The following is a 22,484-nucleotide window of genomic DNA, read 5'->3' as shown; positions in this document are numbered from 1 at the left end:
GTTGATTAGGGCAAGATCGTGGCCAGTGGCGGAGTGATAACGATCAGATTTGTCATTTAATCGCAATTCCGTGACTCGTTTGCAAAACTCCATGCATTTAAATGTTTATTCGGCAAATATATTGACAATTGGACCTTCCTTCAATTGAAACGTGTCGTATTATTAATTTACGTGAGCTTGAACGAACAAAAAGGTCTCTAATCGCTTCATTCGAGAAAGTATCGACGGAGCTTTCTCTCATCTCTAACCGGTTTATCCATCTTTCCTTTCCCATAACGTATCATAACGGAGGGTGAGGTCGAATTTAATCAGGCGTGATTTTTGAATGAATCACAGGATCGCTCAAACATTGCCGCGGTACCATTTGTATCGATTATCAATACTTCTTTATCAGTCGCCCTTCTCAAGATGAGAGAGAGAGAGAGAGAGAGATTTACTATTACTTAATATTTGTCGCCGAGCGCAAATGCTATCGTTCTTCGCTATCATTTCTCGCGAGACTACCAGTTGTAGCTGTCTGTCGCTTGATAAAACCATCTCCGACTGAGTTTTATTTAGATTTTACATTTTCCAGACGAACCCACTGATAACGCCGATGCGAAAAATCGTGCTATACATATCTTTATGTAAAGTATATTTCATTAAACTTGTTGTGTGTGTATCAAAACTTTTTATGGAAAATTTGTCCTCCACGAGAGATCGTGCGCACAGAATTGACTTTTTTTTTTTTTGACGGAAACCTCCATCAAAACGAGCCGGAAAAATATCGAGATTGTACAAAACGAAATATAAAAAAAATACAAATACTCGAAAATATGTTAAACAGTTTACAATATCAGTTCGCCATCTGTCGAGTTACGTCTAAAACTCCACGGCTGAAATCGGGCAATAGAAAAGTACACACGATTGTGTAGTAATTGTAATTTATGCATTTTTCCGCTAATGTATTCATTGAACTTTATAATCACATATGCGCGACGTTTTGTTCTTTATTGCTCGTCATCGTTATTTTCCACAACATTTCGCGGAGCTTTTGTAGGACGCGACTTTTTGTTTAGCTTCAACAGGATGCGGGATTCGTTGCTCATCGAACAATGTTCACTTGCGCGTTTCCGACGACGTCGGTTTATCTAACCGGTAATTACGCTTTTCCAGTGGCGAAATTGCTTCCGAGAAACCGGCGAGACAGTCTTTACACACACATCGAGAAGGAGAAACTCTTTCTTGGTATGCTGCACACGCGCGACCAATATTTCGACCACCAAAGTCACGCTTCCTTGAACGATCGCATATGTTACACATCACACAGTTACCGGAAATTCGGCGACGTTTCTCGCCAGTAGATTATCATCTTGGGCATCTCGTCGCGTCGCTCATAACGACAGGTTCAGTCGCGCCAAATTGTAATCTAATCGACCGATTGTTCGCGAGATGTTTCTTATCGGACACGCGATCCTCTCCTTGCGCGCGTCATTCCGCTCCTCGATCGCCCCTCACGCACACGTAGTACCTATTTCCTTTTTTATTCATCAGTTTATTTCGCCAGCCGGGCACGCGGTCCGCGAGCGTCGCGTCCGCCCGGGATACAATGCTACATAGTATTACGTAGGACGAGGAGAGCGAAAGGGGCGCTTTAAGCACGGGCATGCAGCTGTACGTACGTACCGGCTATCCTGGTTTTACTGCATATTGAAGCCATAACCCGCGTTACGGAGCCTTTTAGTGCGAGTTGGGGCGAGAAAGTAGAGCGCGGAGGCGCAATGAGAGAGAGGAGAAAGAGTGAGAGAGAGAGGGGCGGGGAGGGAGGGAAAGAGTGAGATAATGCACGTCGAGAAGTGCACGTACGCTTGCCCGCTCTCGTTCCGAAGCAGTTTCCACAGTTTCCTTCTCTGCCGGCGAACAACCGACGGTTCGTTTAATTATCGTCCTGCGCAATACCCCGCGGTGTCAAAGTTTATATTACCCGAGTATTCGTAGTAATAAATACCGTTAGATCAGCTGGGTCCGCGTACTGTGCGTTCCTCAACTGCATCTTGTTACTGCGCGCAGACAAAATGAATACAACCGAATGACCAACGCTCACCTGTCGTTAATTCATCGATATCGCCAAACAGCAGATTCGTCATACTCGTTCATCGTGTTGAATCGTATTCTCGAAAATGATCACGGCGCAGTAGGAATGGTGGCGGCTCGTAGCGGAAATTTTTTCAAGTGATGAAAGTAACGGGTCTAATCGTAACAGGTCAGATTTGAGCGAAATTTCAACTCGTTAAACCAGATGGCGTATCTTGTACGGTCTTTATAACGAATCAGCGACTCCCAAAAAATCATCTTAAAATGTAGTTCCAAAATCTCCGCTATGACCGCTGCTTCACTAATCGTTTTCGATGAAAATCGTGTTACAGCTTAACGGCTGATGAGGCATTATGTTTTAGCAATACTTATTCGGATATGATCAAGTATTATTATTATTTTCAACCTGAGTCACAAATAAAAATTTATCCGACTTGACGTGGAATTATATACCATAAAAAAAGAAAATCCGAAGGGAACAAACTCGAAGGCAATTTGCAACGAGAGCGTGCCAGTCATACGTGTGTGTAGTTCTAGTATTCGTCATATGAATATCCAAGGGAAACAAGAATAGAATGATGCTCGCGATCGTTGCGAGCGTTAAGTGGAACGCATCTTATGGATGCGATCCATTTGACGTTGCAAATGCTCCGAAGCGCATATAGACCAATCATGTTCTATCTTTACGCGTTCCGGAGCAGCGTGACGCAGGCTCCACCTTTTGTTTCGAACGGTAAAGATGACGCTGCCGTGACCGTTTTGGCCAATCTCGATTGTTGAATTTTCATATCGTCCTCCTGTTCCTCTTCGTTTGGTCGCCAGGCGAGTAACAATCATGGTTGCGTAGAATAACGTGAGATTAACGAACGATCGATCCGACTAGATTTGTTTCTCGTTGACCGATCACAGAGTCCGTTGTTGATACACAACTAGCAAAAATGACTGCGATACCGGGAACGATGGCGTTTGACGAATACGGCCGGCCTTTCATTATCATCCGCAACCAGGAGAAGCAGCAACGCCTCACCGGTCACGATGCGATTAAGGTAAGGCAAGCGCTAATAATTTCGACCGCCTCACATCGTACGTCCTCCCGAATCGCCTTGTAGAGTTTCTCACGTGAATGACATTTGAAATGTTTTCTCGATCTCCTTATTACTGATCATTTTATAGTTCTTCAAAGGTCGACCACGTGAAACTGCAACTTAATGGCGGCGCATAGTGCTCAGCTATGGGCAAAAAGATTCGGGATAAGTTTCGAGGAAAGGTGGAAAGGTTTTCGTTATAATGTTGCCTAAAATATGTAGAAATACTGAAATCCGTGATAAGTGATTCTTATTTTTTACAAATAGTACGTTTGACGGACTCATTATTTCAAGTCGTAATTTGTGACCATATAAGGCAATATATATGGCTGTGCGCATTGCTAGTATCAAATGCGGTACAATTATCAATTAGTTTTCTGACATTATACTTATCCTTCTGGATTCTTATATATTTTTCCATTGTTTGATTGCAAAATAAATATTTTAAGTAGTTTTAAGATTGCAAAGCAAAAAGAAAAAATTAGTATATATTTAAATACTGTTTAGACATACATACTTGCTATACATTGTGAACAAGTATAAAATGTTTAATGCATTCTTTGCTAAGCAAGCCCACCAGAAGTAGTTCACGTTGATCTTTCTGCATTCAGGCTATTTGATATTTTAATTACAAATCGAGACATAATCATCATAAATGTTGTTTGAAATAAAATCTAGTCTGATACGGAACGTGTTAATTAAGTAATAAATTGATACATCGAGTTTCATACATGAAAAGTATTTCGATTGCAGTCGCATATTTTGGCAGCTCGTAACGTGGCTAATATCCTTAGAACATCTCTGGGCCCTAAGGGCCTGGATAAATTGATGGTCAGTTCCGATGGAGATGTTACTGTAACCAATGATGGTGCTACAATCCTGAAGAATATGGATGTGGATCATGAGATTGCCAAGTTGATGGTACAACTGTCGCAATCTCAAGACGATGAGATCGGCGATGGCACTACCGGAGTAGTGGTTTTAGCTGGCGCACTTTTGGAGCAGGCTGAACAACTATTGGATAAGGGAGTCCATCCAATTAGGATAGCGGATGGCTTTGAATTGGCTGCCAAGTGTGCTACCGATCATCTCAAGACAATTGTAGATAATTTCAAAGGAACACCGGATAATCTGGAGCCTTATATCGACATCGCTATGACATCACTCGGCTCAAAAATGTAACAAACACAAACTTTGCGAGAAAGTCATATACATTATTTATTTGCACTTACATTTCATTAATTTTATTAATTTCATTTATTTTGTAGCATTAACAAGTATCACAGGCAAATGGCAGAAATTGCAGTGCAAGCTGTACTAGCAGTTATGGATCCTGTCAAGCGCGATGTTAATTTCGAGCTGATCAAAATAGAGGGAAAAGTTGGCGGTAGGTTGGAAGATACCGTGTTGGTGCGCGGTGTTGTCATCGACAAGGATTTCAGTCATCCTCAGATGCCAAAGGTTTGCAAACGTTGCAAACATTTATTTTACATTAAATGAACGTCAACTTTTAATCACCTAACATCATTGTAGAGGCTGGAAGATGTGAAATTGGCCATCCTAACTTGTCCGTTTGAACCGCCGAAACCTAAGACGAAGCACAAGTTGGATGTTACTTCGGTCGATGATTATCGAGCGTTGCGCGATTATGAGCGCGAGAAGTTTACGGAAATGGTGAAGCAGGTGAAAGAGGCAGGTGCGACGTTGGCTATTTGTCAATGGGGATTCGACGACGAAGCCAATCATCTTCTGCTGCAGAACAATTTGCCAGCCGTAAGATGGGTTGGCGGCCCGGAGATCGAAGTTAGTGTGTGCAATCTTATAGTTGTACAATTGTCATGTTCTCTCTAATGATGACACAAAATGCCAGAGGAGGTGCGAGAGCTTGAGGAATTGGTTCGTCTCAATCTCGACAGTATTCCATCTTTCTTCGCAAGTTTAACGTTACGCTAATTTGCGGAAGAAATGGTAAAAATATTTTCGAGATTAGATCGCGCGCCAGTGATTTATCTTTCGCGGTGGCTCCAATGATTCAAAGATTATGAGATCTGAAGTAACTTTGTTGCTCAAATTGAGGATCTTCAACTAACATTTATAGGAGGGATTGAAATTGGATTTTTTTCTTAGCTAATCGCCATTGCGACCGGTGGTCGCATTGTGCCGCGCTTCGAGGAGCTGACGCCGGAAAAGCTTGGTCATGCTGGTGTTGTTAGGGAATTAACGTTCGGTACGACGAAGGATCGAATGTTGGTGATCGAAGAATGCAAAAATTCACGTGCCGTCACAATCTTTATTCGCGGTGGCAACAAAATGGTAACGATCGCTACTATAAAAATAATGTTTGTGTGTGCAAGGAGAATTTCAGTTGTACCGTTTATAATGTGCAGACTGATCAGACACCTTGCGACATTAATGCATCGCAATTATCAGAAATGTGTTTACATACACATCTATGTTCGACTCTCTTTGTTCGAACTGAATCTTTTTGCAATGCGACATACGTTCATTTACCGTTAACCACTTGCGCTGGAAAAACGTGCTACGCACGTCGTAATGCTTTTGTCGCAAAATCGCCAACGATGGTGGTATACACGTCGTCAGGCAATTGTCACAGAAACGACGTGCGTGGCACGTCTGCTGAGCATCTTTGCCAGAGCCCTGATTCTCATTGCACTGCATAGCGTACAGTTGTCAATATATAACCTATATTCTAAATTAGTTTAGAAGATACAAGTCTTTCTCCGATTTCTCTAAGGCATCGAACACTGTGTGACGCCTCCCAGCGAGTTACACTGGACCGTTCTGGCACACGCGTCTGTGAATTTCTTGCCAGCGCAAGTGATTAAGCAAATCAAGACTTTCCAGTGTGCATCGTAATTGTTAATTTTTTTTTTTTTTTTACGTCTATAGATCATCGAAGAGGCGAAACGATCGATACATGACGCATTGTGCACCGTGCGCAATGTTGTCAAGGACAATAGAATCCTATACGGCGGAGGTGCGGCTGAAATATCTTGCGCGGTGGCGTGCGCGGCACAGGCTGACAAAATCAGCACTCTCGAGCAGTACGCCTTTCGTGCTTTTGCAGAAGCTTTGGAGAGTGTTCCTATGGCGCTTGCGGAGAACGCTGGTCTCTCGCCGGTAGATACCATTGCGGAAATCAAGGCGCGTCAATTGTACGAGAGAAATCCCTCTCTCGGTATTGATTGCTTAAATCGAGGCACAGCGAGTATGTATAATGATTTTTACGTGCGCGCGCGCACGCAAGACGTTTCGTACATTGTATAGAAATGATCACGACTTGCGTTGCAGATATGAAGAGGCAGAATGTCATTGAAACACTGACCAGCAAGACTCAACAAATTTTGTTAGCCACGCAGCTGGTTAAAATGATCCTGAAAATTGACGATATACGTTCGCCCAGTGATGCCGGCGACATGTCCTAACGAGCTAAACGAGCTATGTAATTCCTATTACGTACATGTTTCATTGTACGAAATATTTCGTTTTAAGTTATATCGCATATTCTTTCTACGTACTGCATTTCTAACACCTTGTATTTTAATTTAATGGTAAAATTTGAATTTAGTTGAATCGCATTGTTTCACTTGATTTGCTATAATCTAACTTTGTAACTCATAAAACGGATATACATTTTGTGATACCTAAAATATTATCTTTGATCTTTGCGTCAAAGTACATCTGACACCTACCTCTTTTGTTTCTTTCATATCTTTCGCGCGCATTTCCACACAGGAAATCCATTGTAATATTCTGTTTTAACTACGGTTGTTATTAAATATCGGGTAAACGTAATATCACAATGCACATAATAGGTTGGAAATCTATTGCCTGTGTCATTCTCTGTTACTTAAGGATGGGCAAAGTCATCGATGTTTAAAATACCGATATTCGCTCATTGGGGATGTTATTACATCTAGAGAAACTGTTAAAGACTCTATAAATTCTCTATCCGACAAACTCGTATCCTCAATGAGCGAACCTTGATGTTTTTCAAACATCGATGATTTGGCTCATCCCTACTATTGCCTGTTGTTTTTCATTGTGCGTAAGCCTTAACTCTTACTTGAAGAACTCAAATAGGCACCGTCTTTTCGATACGCTCCCTGAGAAAATACACCGGTATTAAATGCTTTCGCGAAAGGGGGGAAGCATTGTTGCTTCGCTCTGGCACTATTCTGCGCCAAATCTGCGCTAAATGACCGGTTGATTGGTCGGCTGGCCAGTAAAATAAAGACCTTTGCATATAAAAATGCCGTAATCGTAAGGCCATAATAAAATTTGATGTCCATTCTTAGCAGCACTGTCATCACGTGGGACATAGAACCCACTTTCTACTGATTTCTTATTGGCCAACGAAACTGCTCCCCTATTGGTTGACTGTATGGCGTTAATCGTAAAATTCCAATCTTTTGCGACTACGATTAAAAATAGGATAAAAAGTATCATTATTTCGATTTTATTCTCACTGTAGGAACAAATAAATATGTCACATCGAGTCAAGGTGTGTGTGTAATTGTGTAAATATATTCTGCCTATATCTCTTAAGGGAAGGGTATCTCTTCGGATACCATTCTATGGAGTGTGTTCGTAATGCGCAAAATCGATCGCAGACCGAACGAAATAACAAACGGATATCGTTACAATCTACTCGTAAAATGGCACAAAATACACAATCGCATGTATATATATATATATATATATATATATATATATATATATATACATACATANAACAACAATATATATTTCTATTTCTTTCGATCACCTTCGTTTTCTCTTCATTCTTCCATCTCTGTCTGTACCGGACCCAATTGTTATTAATAGTTTTCTCTCTCTCTCTCTCTCTTTTTCTCTCTCGTATCACAAAATATACGATCTCTATTCCAATATAACATTATATCTTTTCTCTTTTTTGCATGCCTTTTCTTTTTACATATTAATTACATATCTTCAACAATCTCTTTTATCGTACATATCAAGTTCTTACAGGGATTTACAGTTGTAACATAGACAGTTGGACAAATAAATCGACAGTTTAACTTAGACTAGTATCGATGTTTGTTTAATGTTGTTACTTTTTTAATTGTTACAAGAATTGCTTTGCATTACATGTGCAAACACGAGATAAGTGATTTTCAATTTTGGTCAAACACGTTTTTATTTAATTGAAAGAAAAGCAGATTCATGGATATATATATATGTACGTGCTCATAAGAGTTCACGATAGGCGACTAAACGAGTAGAAATTTACAAAATGTTTCAATCATGATTAAAATGATCAAGATAGGATGGGAAGTGATCGATCGCTTTTCTGAATCTATTCTGTTGCATTATGTCATTGACGAGCGAAATATCTGACACAACATATATGAAAATCCTTGTAGGAACTTTGTACTTGTAGCTCTCTCTGTCTCTCTCTCTCTTTCTTCCGCGCGTTTCAACGTACAACATTGTACTATTAACAATAACGAAAAATATATTTTTTCAATCATTTCAATGGTTTACCTATGCAACGAAATTGACTCGAAACGCGTGAACGCGATTCGGAGAGAGACGTATCATAAACGTATCATAAATCAGCCGAGTAAAAAAGAAACGTATAAAACGTGATATACATCGCTCGATGCGTTTACTACACGAAACTTTGCTGAACGATCGATATCGCCGAGTTTTCTCTCAAGTTTAAGAATGAGAGGATTAAGCGCAAGTTTAGACATTCGCAAATAAGGAAAAGAACTAAAGACGGTATGGTAGAATTTCGTTACACCTTCTTGAGCATAGGCAAATGAAGCACCTCAGGTATATCGATATTTTCCAGTCGAATGTTCGATGGATTGAACGGGAATCTCACCGGATAGGAGAACATTACATCCATCAGCAGCTGAAAATGAAAGAAGCACAGTGTTACAGTGGATCGTCCGAGGATCGTCCGAGTTGGCTTACAAAGGATACTCACTTGTTCGTTGTTTTCATCGCGTTCCTTCAGTTTGTCCTGTACTTTCTTGATAAACGAGACTGGAACTCGGCTCTCGTAGTCATCCGCGGGCGTGTATAGATTTAAAATCTTTACTATTTGGTTGGCTGTCAATTTGTTGCACATTTCGCAGACGGAATTGACGTCCTCGTCCGTCTTGCGCGCCTGTAGAAGTTGCGACGCCTGTATGATGGGCTGTAACGCTTCCGATGCAACCTCCAATCGTCGGTCTCTGCCCCATTGTTCCAAATGACTCATGTTATACCTGAAATTCAATGTTTGAGTCTCTCGATCGTTGGGCAAACTAAAGTAGGAAAGTACCTTATCTGCATGCCCTTCGTCCATCGACAGAGCTCGTTCCTCAGCAGCAGATTGTTGAGAGCGCTCGCGCACATGAAGTAAAAGAGTTGCTTGAATAGTTGCACCACCATCTTGGGGTCCATGCCGTGATACTGCAGAGTCTTGTGTACCGACGTGAGCTCATCGAGCAGCTTGTCTAATTTCTGTTGCGTCGAGTCCGGCTCGCCGCCCATGGACGACGAGCGGGGTCGGCCGGCTTTGTTGGACTGGGAAACGGATATAGCTTCGTGCTCGAGCAACGCCGGCACCGTCAGGGCCTGGATTCTCTCTTTGAGACCCGTCACGATGTTGTTGAAGGCCCACTGCGCGACGTTGCTCAGCACGTCGTGATACTCTTTGAGATCGAAATTCCTTAGGCACTGGTCGTTCTGTCTGGGCGTGTTCTCGATCTGGAACGGCTTTTCACCGGAATATTGTTTCATGTTGTGCAACAGTCTCAGGATGTTGCTCAGCCAGAGTACCCTGGTATCGAAGTCGTCGCGTTTCTTCAGCACGCGCTTTACCGCACCCAGGTACTCGGTCAGTAGCGACCGGACCTTGTCTTCGTCGTTGACGCAGTCCGTGTGCCTGATGCACATGAAAAGGATGTAGGCCGGTAAGCCTGGCAGCAGCCTCACCGCTATTTGGGGCTTCAAGTCTGGAACGGCCGAATATTCGCGCTTTTAACAAGAACGAACAGAGAGAAACGTTGGAATCTCGAGAAATACACTCACCGATCACCAGGTGACGTATTATCACGTTGATGTCCTCTTTTCGGAATTCGAACATTCCTTCGTAATCCCTTTCTTTCTTCCGAATGACAGGCATGTTGCTCGCACCGTCGCCGTAAGCGGTGGAAACGGCACTACTCGTGCACTCTACCGGATTAGGCACTGCAACGTTTACATACGTGTATATATATCCGAATTGTATTCACGGTGTTGTATGTTCGGTGCAATGCACAATTTGCGTGCTTGGCACAAACGATGATGCCAGCCGACGTCACCAACTATCCGAGAAATTTGCGCGTATATCTTTCGCCGTCCAACACGAGCACATTTCTCAGATAGCCCAATGAGACGATGATCGTTAAGACTCACCGGCACCTCTCAACACGTATGGACGTTCCTTGATATCGTCTCCTTCGTCTTTGAAAGCATTGTTAAAACGACACTCGATGTAATAATAATAATAACAAAGCAATACTCGACGATTGGCGCGTTTCTGATCGCGCGCCAAATATCGCGATATTTTGATTTTCCGCGGTGGAAGAGATCGTGTGTGCTACTTACAGCCAGCATCCTTGAGTCGTTTCGCCAGGATTCTGCATTGCTTCTTGTAGCGTCGGCACTCTTCCGCCACTCTATCGTACTTCTCCTGAAGATCCTTCAACACACGTTTTATATGAAGGATTATTTGAACGAAAAGGGGATCAATAATTTTCTTCCCTTTTAACTGCCGACATAAGAGAGAGGGTGTGCTGTTTTACCAGATTTTCGGACGTTAGCCTGGCAATCTCGTGTTGCATGTAGAGTTCCGTCTGAGTCTGCGGCGATTTGCTCAGGTTAATGGAAAGCAGCTTTTGTTGCCTCTCTATCTCCTCTTGCAATCTGTCTATCTCGTTTCTCCATTTGTCCCTTTGCGATCGCCAACCTTTCTCCTTGGCCTGCAGTTCATCCTCCAGTTGTCTTGAGAACAAACGACAGAGACTCGTCACTCTTTGTGAGATTATTCGCACAACTAACACCTTGAATTGTTCAATCAATCGTTTCACGAAATTGTGAAAAGTCGCGTATGTTACTAAACGCGATGTTGTGGTGATCCTCTCTCCCGATTCGATTGAACAGTTCAACGAGCCGTTTGAACGAATGGCTCCGCTCAACTCACTCTCCTCTCGATGCCTTTCGCTTAAGTTTACTGTGAAAATCGAAGTGCATGCACAAACGACAAAAGACTGCTGTTAGATTTTGTTAGTAGTCACTCGTACAGTTAAGCAAGCGTCCCACATTACCTATTGATCTTCTTCTGCGCCTCGAAGGCGAGCACCAACTCGCCGTCCTCATTTATAATGTCCACGTCGCGTCCGTAATTGGCACCCAGGCTCTTCATCCTACGCGTATGGTCGGCCAGCACGCTGTGCAGCTGAATGCACTCCTCTCTCCTTCTTTCCAGTTCTTCTTGCAGCGCTTCGAATTGCGCTACAACATCGTTAGTTTGTCTCTTATCGCTGTTGTCGAGCGTGCAACGCGGACAGGTACGAGAAACTTGTCAAGCCCTGGACAATTACTGATTACGTAGCGATTAAACTACTTAGGGAGGTTCGTCGAGTAAAAATGTCGCTGGTGTTTATCGATATCGTCGTGTGTCTGACTATATAGAGAAGATATCGCGTCGAGGACGCTCATAACGCAGAAGCGAGGTAATGAGATACGTTGGTGAATTAATTACTCATAAGATTTTGCTGCGCGGACGCTGGGCCGGCTGACACGGTCTTCCGCAGCGAGGTCAAATTTTTCTTAAGCTGCGCATTCTCCATTTCCAGTTCCTGCAGCTGCGAAGCAAGACATATTTTTCTGAAAACGCCCGAAACATCATCGAGGTGAGACAATACCTTGAACGAATCCTGCGTTCTGCTAGACTCCTCGCAACCATCGCGTTCCAGATCCTCGACCGTTCTGATCAGTCTGCTTTTCTCCTTCTCGACGTCCCTCAATTTCTGTTGCAGCTTGAGAACAAGACCGATGTCGACGCGTGCATGCGTGGTGTCGTTCGTTTCGATCATCGATTTGTTCGATTCCCCGTCTGGCGGACTATCCGACCGTTGCTGATTCCAGTCGATGGTTTCCACTCGAGAGTACAGCGTCGACGAGGAAGCCGTGGATCTTACGGAACCGTAGCCGAAATCCTGCGGAAAGGAGAACGGGTGTGATCGATTGCATTATTACCGAGAAGCGAAGTGCTCTTACGACGTTTTGATCATCTTGCGGGAGTTCGGCGGACGCGATCTGGCCGCTGCCGCTGGAAGCGTTGCTCAAGGAACGCGAGTGTCCCGGCACCGCCAGCTTTTGCTCCAGCAACTCCGCGTGTTGCTCCAAATCGTGATAGTCCTTGAGCAGTCTCTGATAGGCGCCGCGATCCTGATCCTGCTCGAGCAACAGCAGGTCTTTCTCCTGCTCGAGCCGGTACTTGAGATTCTCTTCGGCGCCGCGCTGGTTGCTCTTGAGTTTCTCCGTCGCCAGCGAGAGCTCCTTGCGCAGCCTCTCGTTGTCCTCCTGCAGCTTCTTGTTCTCCTCGTCCTTCTGCCGAACGGTCCTTTCTCTGTCTTGCAACAGATCCATCTTTTCGTCCCTCTCCTGTCGCAAGACGCCTCGCATCTCGCTCAACTCTTTCTCCCTGTCCTGCACCGCTCCGTTCAATTTCTTGTTCTCGACGTCGACGGACTTCAAAAGGTCCAGCCTGCACCTGAGGTCCGCCATTTCGTGTTGAACGTTCTTCAGCAGCTGGTTCTCCTTCGCCTGAAACGAGAGAGAGTGTGTGTGTGTGTGAGTGTGCGGCGCGCGCGCAGCTCGTTCGACTCACCAGATCGTCAATCCTCTGCTGCAACGTGATGATCTTCATCTCGAGTCCCTTGTTGAGCGACTTGACGTGCTCGACGCTCCTGGCCTCGGCTTTCAGCCGCCTGAACACCTTCTTCGCCCGGTACTTCCTGATGCACGACTGCACGACGACGATGTCCCGCAGTCTCTTCCTGCACGCGATTCTCACGAGGTGTCCGCGGGCGAACCTCTGGATCACCGTCGCGGCGGCGTGGTCCTTCATGATCCCGTACCTGGCGCGAGCGATGTTGCCTCTGCCGCGCGTCTGAACGGCGAGAACGGCGCGGCGGAGCCGCAGGTACCACCGCCTCTGCAGCCAGGCTTTGACGCGCGCCTGAATCTTGACGGCGGCTCTCTCCCTCCTGACCGCCTCGGCCTTCCGTCGCGCGATGCAACCCCTGCCGTATCGCTGCAGCCCGAGGACCGATCTGCGTATCTTGCCGTACCTCTTGCGGTGGATGAGGCCGCGCACAGTCTTTTGTATCGTGACGCAAGCGTCCTTCTGCCGCTCCGCCCGCAACTTCTCCAGATACGCCACTTGTCCGGCTCTGAAGAGCACCTTGGTCTTGCCGAACTTGAACTTGTCCTCGTCGTTGATGTACCTGGCGAGGATCCGACGGCAGGTCTCCCTCAGGTCGTCCCGACGTATCTCCTTGAAGCGGCAGAGGCAGCGATACCGCTGGAAGAAGTCGCCGTAGGTCCTCTGGCTCGGGAAGCCGGCGGCGGAGATCCTGATGGTCTCGAGGACGCCGCACGCGCGCAGCTGCTGCACCGCCCGTACCGGACTGTACTCGAAGGCCTCCTTCGCGTCGTTCGGCTTGATGCAGCGCACGTAATGCGGCGTCGTGGCGTTCAGCGTCGCCATCAGCATGTTGAGCGAGTCGCGGAACTGCGAGCCGACCGTCTTCTTGTTCCGCCTGCTCTGCCTGCTCGGCGGCTCGCTGTACCTCTGCGCGGCCGACACCCTGACACGGTGGCCGTGCGGCACCATCAGCTTGGGATCCTCGTCGCTGAACAGTCTCCTCAGCAGCTTGTTCTCGCCGGATCTGAGCACGTCCACTTGCTCCTCGATCACGGTGTCGCGGTTCTTCTCGAGGAAGCCGACGCTCTCGTAGCGCACGAGGTCGGCGAAATGATGGATGAGGAAGGCGGTGGTGCCGAAGCGCGGCTTCTCGAAGTGCCTCGACTTGCCGCACTTCGCGTACAACTTCTCCGCCCAGGAGGCGTCCGAGCCCTTCGGCATCCGGCACTCCTCGTCCAGGAGATCCAGGATACCGAGCTTGGTCTCGATCAGGTCGATGCACGGCTGATTGTCGTAAAAGTCGATGAAGGTCCACTCGATGTCCTCCTTGAGATACTCCTCCTGCTCCAGCTTGAAGACGTGCTGATTGAATTGCTGCTGCAGCTTCTCGTTGGCGTAATTGATGCAGAACTGCTCGAACGAGTTCACCTCGAACGTCTCGAAGCCGTAGATGTCCAGCACACCGATGAAGCGTTGCGCCTGGCTCGGCTGCGAGTGCAGCGACTCGTTGATGCCGGCGACGATCCAGCTGAAGAGCTCGGCGTAGATGTGCTTCGCCAGGGCGTCCCGGGCCCCGATCGCCTGTTCCACGTTCATCGGCTTGAGGAAGACCTCCCTGGTCGAGACGATCTTGCGATGGCACAGCCACTTTCGCATCGCGCTCATGTCGACGCCCAGCAGCTCGGAGATGGTGAGCAGGTGCCGGTCCGAGCGCGAGATGTAGCTCGACTCGGTGTCGACCTCGCCCTCCGCGTCCTTGCTCGCGCGGCTGCCTATCTCCACGTTGCCCAGGTGCAGTATGGCCGCCAGTATGCGCAGCATGTCGTCCTGCTGCCTGGACGTGAAGCCGAGCATCGTCAGCGCCGTCACGGTCTCGTTGAAGTACGCGAGATCGTCCACACCGTCGATCCTGGGGTTCTTGCCCTGATTCAGGTAGTGGAATCCCATCTGTCCGTCGGACAGATGCAGCTGAGGGAGGCGTCGCGCCGCCGAGCACATCTGATAGAAAATGTGATAGTTTCGTTCCTCGCTCGCTTGAAACACCACCCGCGACTTCTCCAGCAGGTAGGTCCTCATGCTGGCGCCGGTGATGTGGTAGCTCTTGTTGAACTGGATCTCGATGAACTTGCCGAATCTGGAAGAGTTGTCGTTCCTGGTGGTCTTCGCGTTGCCGATCGCCTCCATGATGGGCGACGAGGCCAGGACCTTCTTCTCGATCTGCGTTTCCGTTGCCGATCCGCCGACGGTCGCGAAGTACCGCATGGTGTACTTTGCGGAGACGGTTTTGCCGGCGCCGGATTCACCGGAAACGATGATGGACTGATCGTGGTTTTCTCTAGAGAAGAGACGGATTTAACAGTTTCGCACGCACGCACGCACACACGAGATCTTTAAATTAATCACCTCTCCAATTTCGTATAGGCTTCCTCCGCCACCGCGAATATGTGGGGTTCCAGGTCGCCCATCGCCTGGCCCCTGTAGGCCCATATCGTGTCATTACCGTAGATGGGTAATTCGTTGTACGGGTTAAAAGCCACCAGTACGATGCCGCAGTAAGTGTAGATGGAGTGCCGCTGAAAGCGAACCTGAAGATTGTAGAGGACGGCGGGCTCGTGAAGAAACGACAACGACGTGAGATTGTTCTCTCCTATCAAGATGTCGGGATTTCGGAGCGGCGGCAGATCGACGTCCGATCGAATCTCCAGCGTTTTCGTTTCATTCGACTCATCCGTCAGTACCTTCAGGCTCGGCTGTTTCTGCCTGTAGTTCTCCAGGAGTACGGCGCCTTCCCATATCCTTTCCGGATGCGGCACCCATACTCTGCCACCCTACGGGTAAACGCGGATATTTCTCGTTAACAATTTTATTACTGTCCTCGGGAGAATTGTGGAAAATCATCGTTGCGACATCGTTCGAATCTTTTATTCCCTTCGTTCTTTTCTTTTTTCGCTTCGTAGCGGCTGATGATGACTGTCTTTTCGAGAGCAGAAATGACGACAGAAACGGTCGCTCCAATTCGCCGCGTAATATAATCATTTCGTACGCTATTTATACGGTGGATGTGCGCCATTTAACTTCGTACACAAATCACCGGCTCGTGTAATCACGTTTCATTCACGGTCTCGCAACGCGGCTAACGATTCTTCTTTCTAACTTGATCGTCTATCGAAATGTGTCTGAGAAATATTTTCGCGCCCACATCCGGTAAAGGCGTTTCCGCCAAAACCGGGCGTTCACATCAGCAGTGAACTACGATTACGAATATGTCCCGTCTCGAGAAACGCTGAGCAACGGTAAAGTACTCTTTCTGTTCGCCGCTCTACGTATTATTCTAAGTCGCGGCGCGCGCGCGCGCGCGGTCCACTGGATCGCAAAATCTTTTCCTATGGTCTCAAAGTCATTCTTCTGTCTCCTCATTCGCATCGGGCGACACGAAATAGGCGTGAAACATTTTAATGCTCTATCCTCTTACTTTAACGTTATTGTAGCAATACAGTCGAATTTCTCGCGAATCAATTAACCGCCGTTTAGAAAGTGGCGAAATACGAGAACCTTGAACTTCACTCCTACGGAACGCGTGTCGTTGGCTCAGTTACGCAAGATACCGCTTCAGCGAGCTTACCGGCTTGAAAAAAAGAGTAAAAACGATGGTAAGCAGGTAAGGTGCAATTGTCGTCGCGATATAATTCTTATCTCTTCTCTGTCTTCTCTATCGATTCGTTTCTTACGTTTCGTAACGCGTGTTTACACCGCCGTATATCAACACCAAGCATTCTTGCGACATGTGCGAAATATTACACCGTATGTGCGTTATATCTCGTGGCATATTTTACGTATTGCCGGTACTCCCACTAAAATTGTCAATCTATCAGCCACTCAAGTGCGATCATTCCTAATATCAATCAAATCGGCAGAGTAATCGAGCTTCTAAAGATTGCGACATCCTTTTTTATGTAATACACGTACTATTTGGAGGTATGAGACAGTTGCGGATTATATTGGCGGTTAGAGAGTTGCAACAGAATCAATTAAGTGCAAGAAACGGCGATTTGTGTCGTATGAACGATGAATAGATTTAAGCCAGTGAAAACATTTCCGACGAGAAGATCTCTCCAAAGAACAATGTTGTACCGACTAATTACATAATCATTTTTTGCCGAAACGAGGAGTGCTCGAGAAAAAAAAAAATAGACGGATGCATCGGCATAAAAGTATGCCGAGGTATCCCAGGATCAATTCAACCTCGCGATCAACTATACGCTTAATTTGGCTGGAGATACGGCCTTTCACTCGTTCTCCATTATTCCATGGCGAGTATTTGCTGAAATTGCAAATTTCCGATTCTTCCTTCGTCGTTACACGAATTAATATACGCATCTCTGCTAGCTCTCTCGTTTCGTTGCGACATAACCATCTAGAAAGGCGTTCCCATACTTTCTACGTTATATATGTGAGTAATCTGCAGCAGCTATACCGCGCAGTGGCGGCAATTATCATCGAGCGAGCTCGCACGCGGGAAGAACAAAAAAAGCGCTCGCGAGCTCTACCGGGTTCCCACATCTTTTACCGAAGACGTGAGTTCGCGTCTCGGAAAATTGTGTATTGCGCGCAATTACGTCATTCGTAATCCGATATTCCCGAGCGAAGCACGAGTCTACAGACTTGTTGTCTCGTTTTTTTCGCGAATAAGCATCATTCCATGTGTGGAATAACATTACAGCATAACGATTTACAAACAACTTTTTCAATACATACGTTTCAACACTTTGAAATTAACACGAATAAATTTAAAACACAATTGCCTCCTTTCTTATTATCTTTTCTTATTATGTTACTCATTGGTGTAAATAAATATTGCTTATGAAAAACGAGAAAGTTTTTATCACATGCACGCTTTTATCACTCACTCGCATTTTCATTATTAATTAATGATGTTCCAATTACACAAAGGTTGGCGACGTAATTTCTTCGAAACTTAATGCAAGTCTCTTACATGCAAACGTACAGGGTAGCTCGAACGCCTCTGACTGGGGTGGCGATCCCTCTCTCTCTGTATGTTGCAATATCTGAGCTTCATCACCGAACTACTGAGGCTTCCGTTGCATTTCAGACACACGAGGCTCTTCTCTCGCATGTGATTATGCGTTAACATTTCTCTGTATGTTTATCCTTTTCTTTTCTTTTCACCTGGTCATGACTTCACCAAGAAGTAATATAGCGCAGAAAGAAACGTGCACCTGTTTGACAAATTACTCGGTGTGCGACCTCGATACTAATCGTTCGGATATTATCGTGCGCCGGATATTATCAGGACGAGTGTTGTCGACATGTTTATTCGTAGTATGTGGCGACTTGTTCCGCGACTCAAGTTCAAGTCGTGGACAATTTCATACGATTTCAGCCTAGGTAGAGGCAAATGGAGGGGGCATCGCAATCTTATCACTGCGAAGCCGTCCCGGAATGCGTGATTCACGTTGTGTCACGGATTTCTCCGGTGCAAAATGTAACTTAGTTGTATCGGTCCGATTTCAAACGCAAATATATCTAGTATTTCATATTAATCTGCTCTCTCGATAAAACAGAGGTAAATTTCTATTTGTTGAATTTCCGTAAAGGAAAGGCCGTGAGAACGTAACTTTCCGGTTCGAGCGCGATGTTATTCGCGCGTTTGCAAGGCGGAATGTTTTCGTGGGATATTGCCGCGAGGAGCTTTCGTCTCTCGTGGATGGAAAGAGCGAGAGAGAGAGACCACTAAGGATCAACGCAATGCATTATTTAATACAGGAAACGTTTCTTCGCGACAGAGGAGACGTTTCTCTTACGAAATGCGCTCGATCGCATACAAATTTCTCTCATCTGAAAAACGTCATCGCGAAATTCGGTGCTAATCTCGCCGATAAGGGGTAGACTTGCGTGGGTGCGATTAGTTAGAAAGGCATAGTTTTGGATGATTCCTAGACATCCTAGACTTCTTTTAACACATCGAGCGAGCGAGCAACGATACCTAATAAATCACTTCACTCGGAGCTATCGACGAAAATTTCATTCGATGTCATTCTGCACGTTGCTTTATGGAAAGAAAAATCGAGAAACTTGTATTGCGCGTTAAAAAGTAAACTGGGATTTATATTTTCGACTGATCAACTCGAGGAACGATCGGCGCGATCGCGCAAACTACGCTTACGGCCGATCCCTTTCTCTCGCTACAGAAAAGCCAACGTATACGAAGATATCTCGCGCTGCACATTCTTTGTCCTCCATCGTCACCATCGAGACCAGAAGATCGGCCTCGTGGCCGAGTGTACATTTCACCCGTCACGACCGATCGAAGGAGAGGGGAGAGATCCATCGTAATCTCGAAAACATCGCGCATCTTAGACAATCTCACTGCACTCGATTTCTCGGGTTAAAAGTCAACTTTCTGCGAAACTCTAGCAATTACTTCCAGGTAACATAATATTTCTTTATCTCTCTCTCTCTCTCTCTACGGAACATTTGACATTTGTAACGAATATGTTTCATATTATTCTTTCTCCTAGATAGATGCGAAGGTCTTTTATATTCCAGATTATATAAATTTCTTGCTTTAAAGCGTGTCGTCGATGACATGGGATTTAAAAAATCTAAATAGATTCGTTGAAATTGGCGCGATCAACGTGACACACGTGCGAGAGAGAGACATACGCAATATCCGCGTGGACGCCCTCGGACACGAAGAAGCGAAAACCTGTTATAACAGATCTCGGGCAACCCTCATCCGGTCACATCGATGAATCAACCACCAACGCGTGGAGAAACGTCATGAGCTTAAGATTAAAGGGAATAGCATAAACCAAAGGCAGACTCTATCGCACTAATCAAAGCTCGTCACCGCTTTCTAATCCCGATCACACGCGCTGCTGCTATATCCCGATAGTTGTGCCTCTCTTCGCAGCGTTATTTCATTAGCGATAAAATTTCATTTTCTATTTTTTGCGTTTGAATGTCGAAAGCCATTACCGTTCACTGGATATTTGTTTCAGTTTCACGACCCGAGTAAATTAACGATGAGCGATCATTCTCAGTTGACAGCTGCTACACGAAGGTAGCTGCTACTACAGCGTGGGGTCCCATGTTACTTAAGTCATTTTATTTTAAAGGGTTTTGGACTATTAATGAAATAAAAGTTCGATTGCACCTCGTTATTTTGGAAAGACGTTTCGAAAAGATGCGTCAATCGGAAAACATATCGCCACTAAACAACCTGCTGTTTCTATGGTCGATCATCATCTGGTATAGGCCAGAAGCAAAGTACCTTCGGTAATGGAGGTCTCTCCCTTTGGTAGTTATTGACTTTAGATTCGAAAAAAAATCCCAAAGAATCGACAATCGCTCCGTGTCGCTTTACGCGTATGCAGAAAGCGGTATTTATTCTCTTTCATTCTATAACTGCCGTGCGCTGATATGACTTGTTTAATAATCCAAGGCAAAGCGTCAACTATATTTTGACTTGGACAAATATGAAAATGGAGAAAGAATGAATTGCTTCAGTTTGTGCTAGTTGTATTCAAATTTGAATTATTCCTTCTAGGAAAAGTTTGCAGAATTTTTCAGAAAATTTTCGGAGAAAGACATTATATGAATTGTGCGTACACACTCGATCGTACGAAGCTCGGTCGATTCAACTCGGAGAATGCTTTAAATAACAATAGCGCGGCTTAATGTTGTCGCACGATAGCGTGTAAAGGCGCTGTCATTTGGCAAGATTTAAGAATGTATCTGTTCAAACGCGTGAAACTTGGGATAATTCTGGGATAAAATGAAACAACTCGAGAGGATGATATACATTTCCAATGAAATACTTTCGGGAAGACAATCAAGACAGTGCTCGAAATCAAGATGCGCGAGAGATTTATCGAAGAGAACATTCTTTTTTTACAAGTGAGAAGAATAATCTACACAATTCAATGTTATATGGGAAAACATTCATTATCGTAAAAGAAGAGAAAGGTGGAAAGAGTGAAATGGATTATGCTCCACGCAAGTTCAGAATATTATAAAAATCAAGCACGCGATAAACGAACAATTAATTTTTATTAATTAATTTGCGAGATGTGTACATTTATGCGACATGTGTGTGACACAATTATGGCTAAAATAAAATAATAAGTGCAAAATTCGCGCTTGGTTCTGTTGTTGCATAACCGAATCTACTATCGAAACTTGCATCGTCAAAATTTCGTTGAAGATTTGTTTGTCCACATTTCTAAAAAAAAAAGAATTGATCGTGAAATTCAAACGGGTTGACAACTCTCCCGACCGAGTTGTTCCTGGTGACACCCCGAGAAAGATACATTCACTCGAAATGTCAAAGGTTTACACGCTTAACGCTTAGCGACTGTGTAAAAACGGTGTTGAATTACGCACGGCGCAACTTATAACGATCGTTCCTGCAAATTTTTCATTTCACGATAATATAATATATAATCGAAGCATTTTTTCGAGAGAGGATCATCATAACGAGCGCAGTGACTCGCAGCAAACGACCGTATTGTATTTCGAAACATCCCCTTGAAATACAGCGTCGATCCGATCTGAAAAACGAAGCTTTCGAACAGTGTTCTCGCATGCGTTTTCGCGATAGGAACGACCTGCCATCTTCTTCGGGGATGCCCACCTGGTACCACGGCAATGATCGCGCGATACCTTAACGTAGAGCTCCCTCGTAGTCATCGCGAGCGGTCCAGAATCAGGTAGAATAGGTCAGGAGCGAGCACACGATTACACGCGTATGTCGCACACCACACACATGTATACACATGCGCGCACACACACACACACACCGACCACGGCGGCGACCACGACGATGACGCCGACGAAGCGTCTACGGCATTGGTCGCCCGATCGAAAGCCGCACACGTTATAAGCGACTCGGTCGGCTTGTATACATCTCGGACGTCATCTGGGGACGTTCACGACATGTTTATTTCCCTTTTTTCTTCCCCTTTCTTCCTCCCTTTCTCTTCTTTCCTTCTTCTCTCTTTCTTTTCCTCTTCGGGGTGTATATTCGCGGGAGGGAAGAACGTTCTCTTGGAAGAGCGCTTATACCGCGGTCACGGAGCCGTAGTTTCGGTTCTTTCACGGAATCCGACCAGCAGCGAGCGCACCTCCACGTAAACGACGGCACTGCCGCCAGCTGGTTCGTTATCGCGGGTTCAGATACGGCCCGCCCCTCTCCGGCGACCTCGACGCCCACCTTCGTCGTGGCGCGGGTGACATCGATGTCTCGCTTCAACACATATCGCCAGTATTAGGCGGTCCTCTTTGAAGAATCGATACTGGCGACGTTTTACGTCGAACGGGATCCGCTGGAACGTGTGCGAGATGTACCT

The 22,484-nt window shown here is 45.6% G+C and overlaps 2 protein-coding genes across 3 annotated transcripts; one reads left to right on the top strand and one right to left on the bottom strand.

Annotated features, from left to right (window-relative positions):
* Nucleotides 1–2,876: 2,876 nt before the first annotated feature.
* LOC106752335 (T-complex protein 1 subunit epsilon) lies at nt 2,877–7,682 on the top strand. Its single transcript, XM_014633963.1, has 7 exons — nt 2,877–3,119; nt 3,912–4,336; nt 4,427–4,619; nt 4,692–4,961; nt 5,286–5,471; nt 6,069–6,387; nt 6,471–7,682. The coding sequence occupies exons 1-7, from the start codon at nt 3,012–3,014 to the stop codon at nt 6,602–6,604; spliced, it is 1,635 nt and encodes a 544-aa protein (XP_014489449.1). The 5' UTR covers nt 2,877–3,011; the 3' UTR covers nt 6,605–7,682.
* LOC106752334 (unconventional myosin-Va) lies at nt 7,618–22,275 on the bottom strand. Of its 2 annotated transcripts, XM_014633960.1 has the most exons (14): nt 21,799–22,275; nt 15,517–15,941; nt 13,075–15,448; nt 12,462–13,010; nt 12,107–12,400; nt 11,944–12,046; nt 11,507–11,693; nt 10,985–11,183; nt 10,788–10,881; nt 10,596–10,643; nt 10,230–10,388; nt 9,478–10,153; nt 9,139–9,421; nt 7,618–9,063 (listed from the first exon to the last, which is right to left on the bottom strand). In XM_014633960.1, exons 1-14 carry the CDS (start codon nt 21,823–21,825, stop codon nt 8,944–8,946), a joined length of 5,538 nt encoding a protein of 1,845 aa, XP_014489446.1. In that variant the 5' UTR covers nt 21,826–22,275; the 3' UTR covers nt 7,618–8,943. The 2 variants fall into 2 exon arrangements, with proteins under 2 accessions (XP_014489446.1, XP_014489447.1); XM_014633961.1 differs by lacking the exon at nt 10,596–10,643.
* Between the last annotated feature and the right edge of the window lie 209 nt (nt 22,276–22,484).

The sequence above is a fragment of the Dinoponera quadriceps genome, unplaced genomic scaffold (genome assembly GCF_001313825.1).
Source record: "Dinoponera quadriceps isolate SergipeBrazil2010 unplaced genomic scaffold, ASM131382v1 scaffold248, whole genome shotgun sequence".
NCBI lineage: Eukaryota > Metazoa > Arthropoda > Insecta > Hymenoptera > Formicidae > Dinoponera > Dinoponera quadriceps.
This window is presented reverse-complemented; position numbering and strand designations above follow the sequence as displayed.

What these genes read in the sequence shown, in the direction of transcription:
- LOC106752335 (XM_014633963.1), top strand. Translation starts at nt 3,012, where the DNA reads ATGACTGCGATACCGGGAACGATGGCGTTTGACGAATACGGCCGGCCT. An exon ending in ACATCACTCGGCTCAAAAAT is followed by an intron (nt 4,337 to 4,426) that starts GTAACAAACACA and finishes TTTATTTTGTAG; the next exon opens with CATTAACAAGTATCACAGGC. An exon ending in GTCATCCTCAGATGCCAAAG is followed by an intron (nt 4,620 to 4,691) that starts GTTTGCAAACGT and finishes ACATCATTGTAG; the next exon opens with AGGCTGGAAGATGTGAAATT.
- LOC106752334 (XM_014633960.1), bottom strand. Translation starts at nt 21,825, where the DNA reads ATGACTACGAGGGAGCTCTACGTTAAG. An exon ending in GGCTAACGTCCGAAAATCTG is followed by an intron (nt 10,882 to 10,984) that starts GTAAAACAGCAC and finishes CGTGTGTTGAAG; the next exon opens with GATCTTCAGGAGAAGTACGA. An exon ending in ACGAAGGGCATGCAGATAAG is followed by an intron (nt 9,422 to 9,477) that starts GTACTTTCCTAC and finishes ATTGAATTTCAG; the next exon opens with GTATAACATGAGTCATTTGG.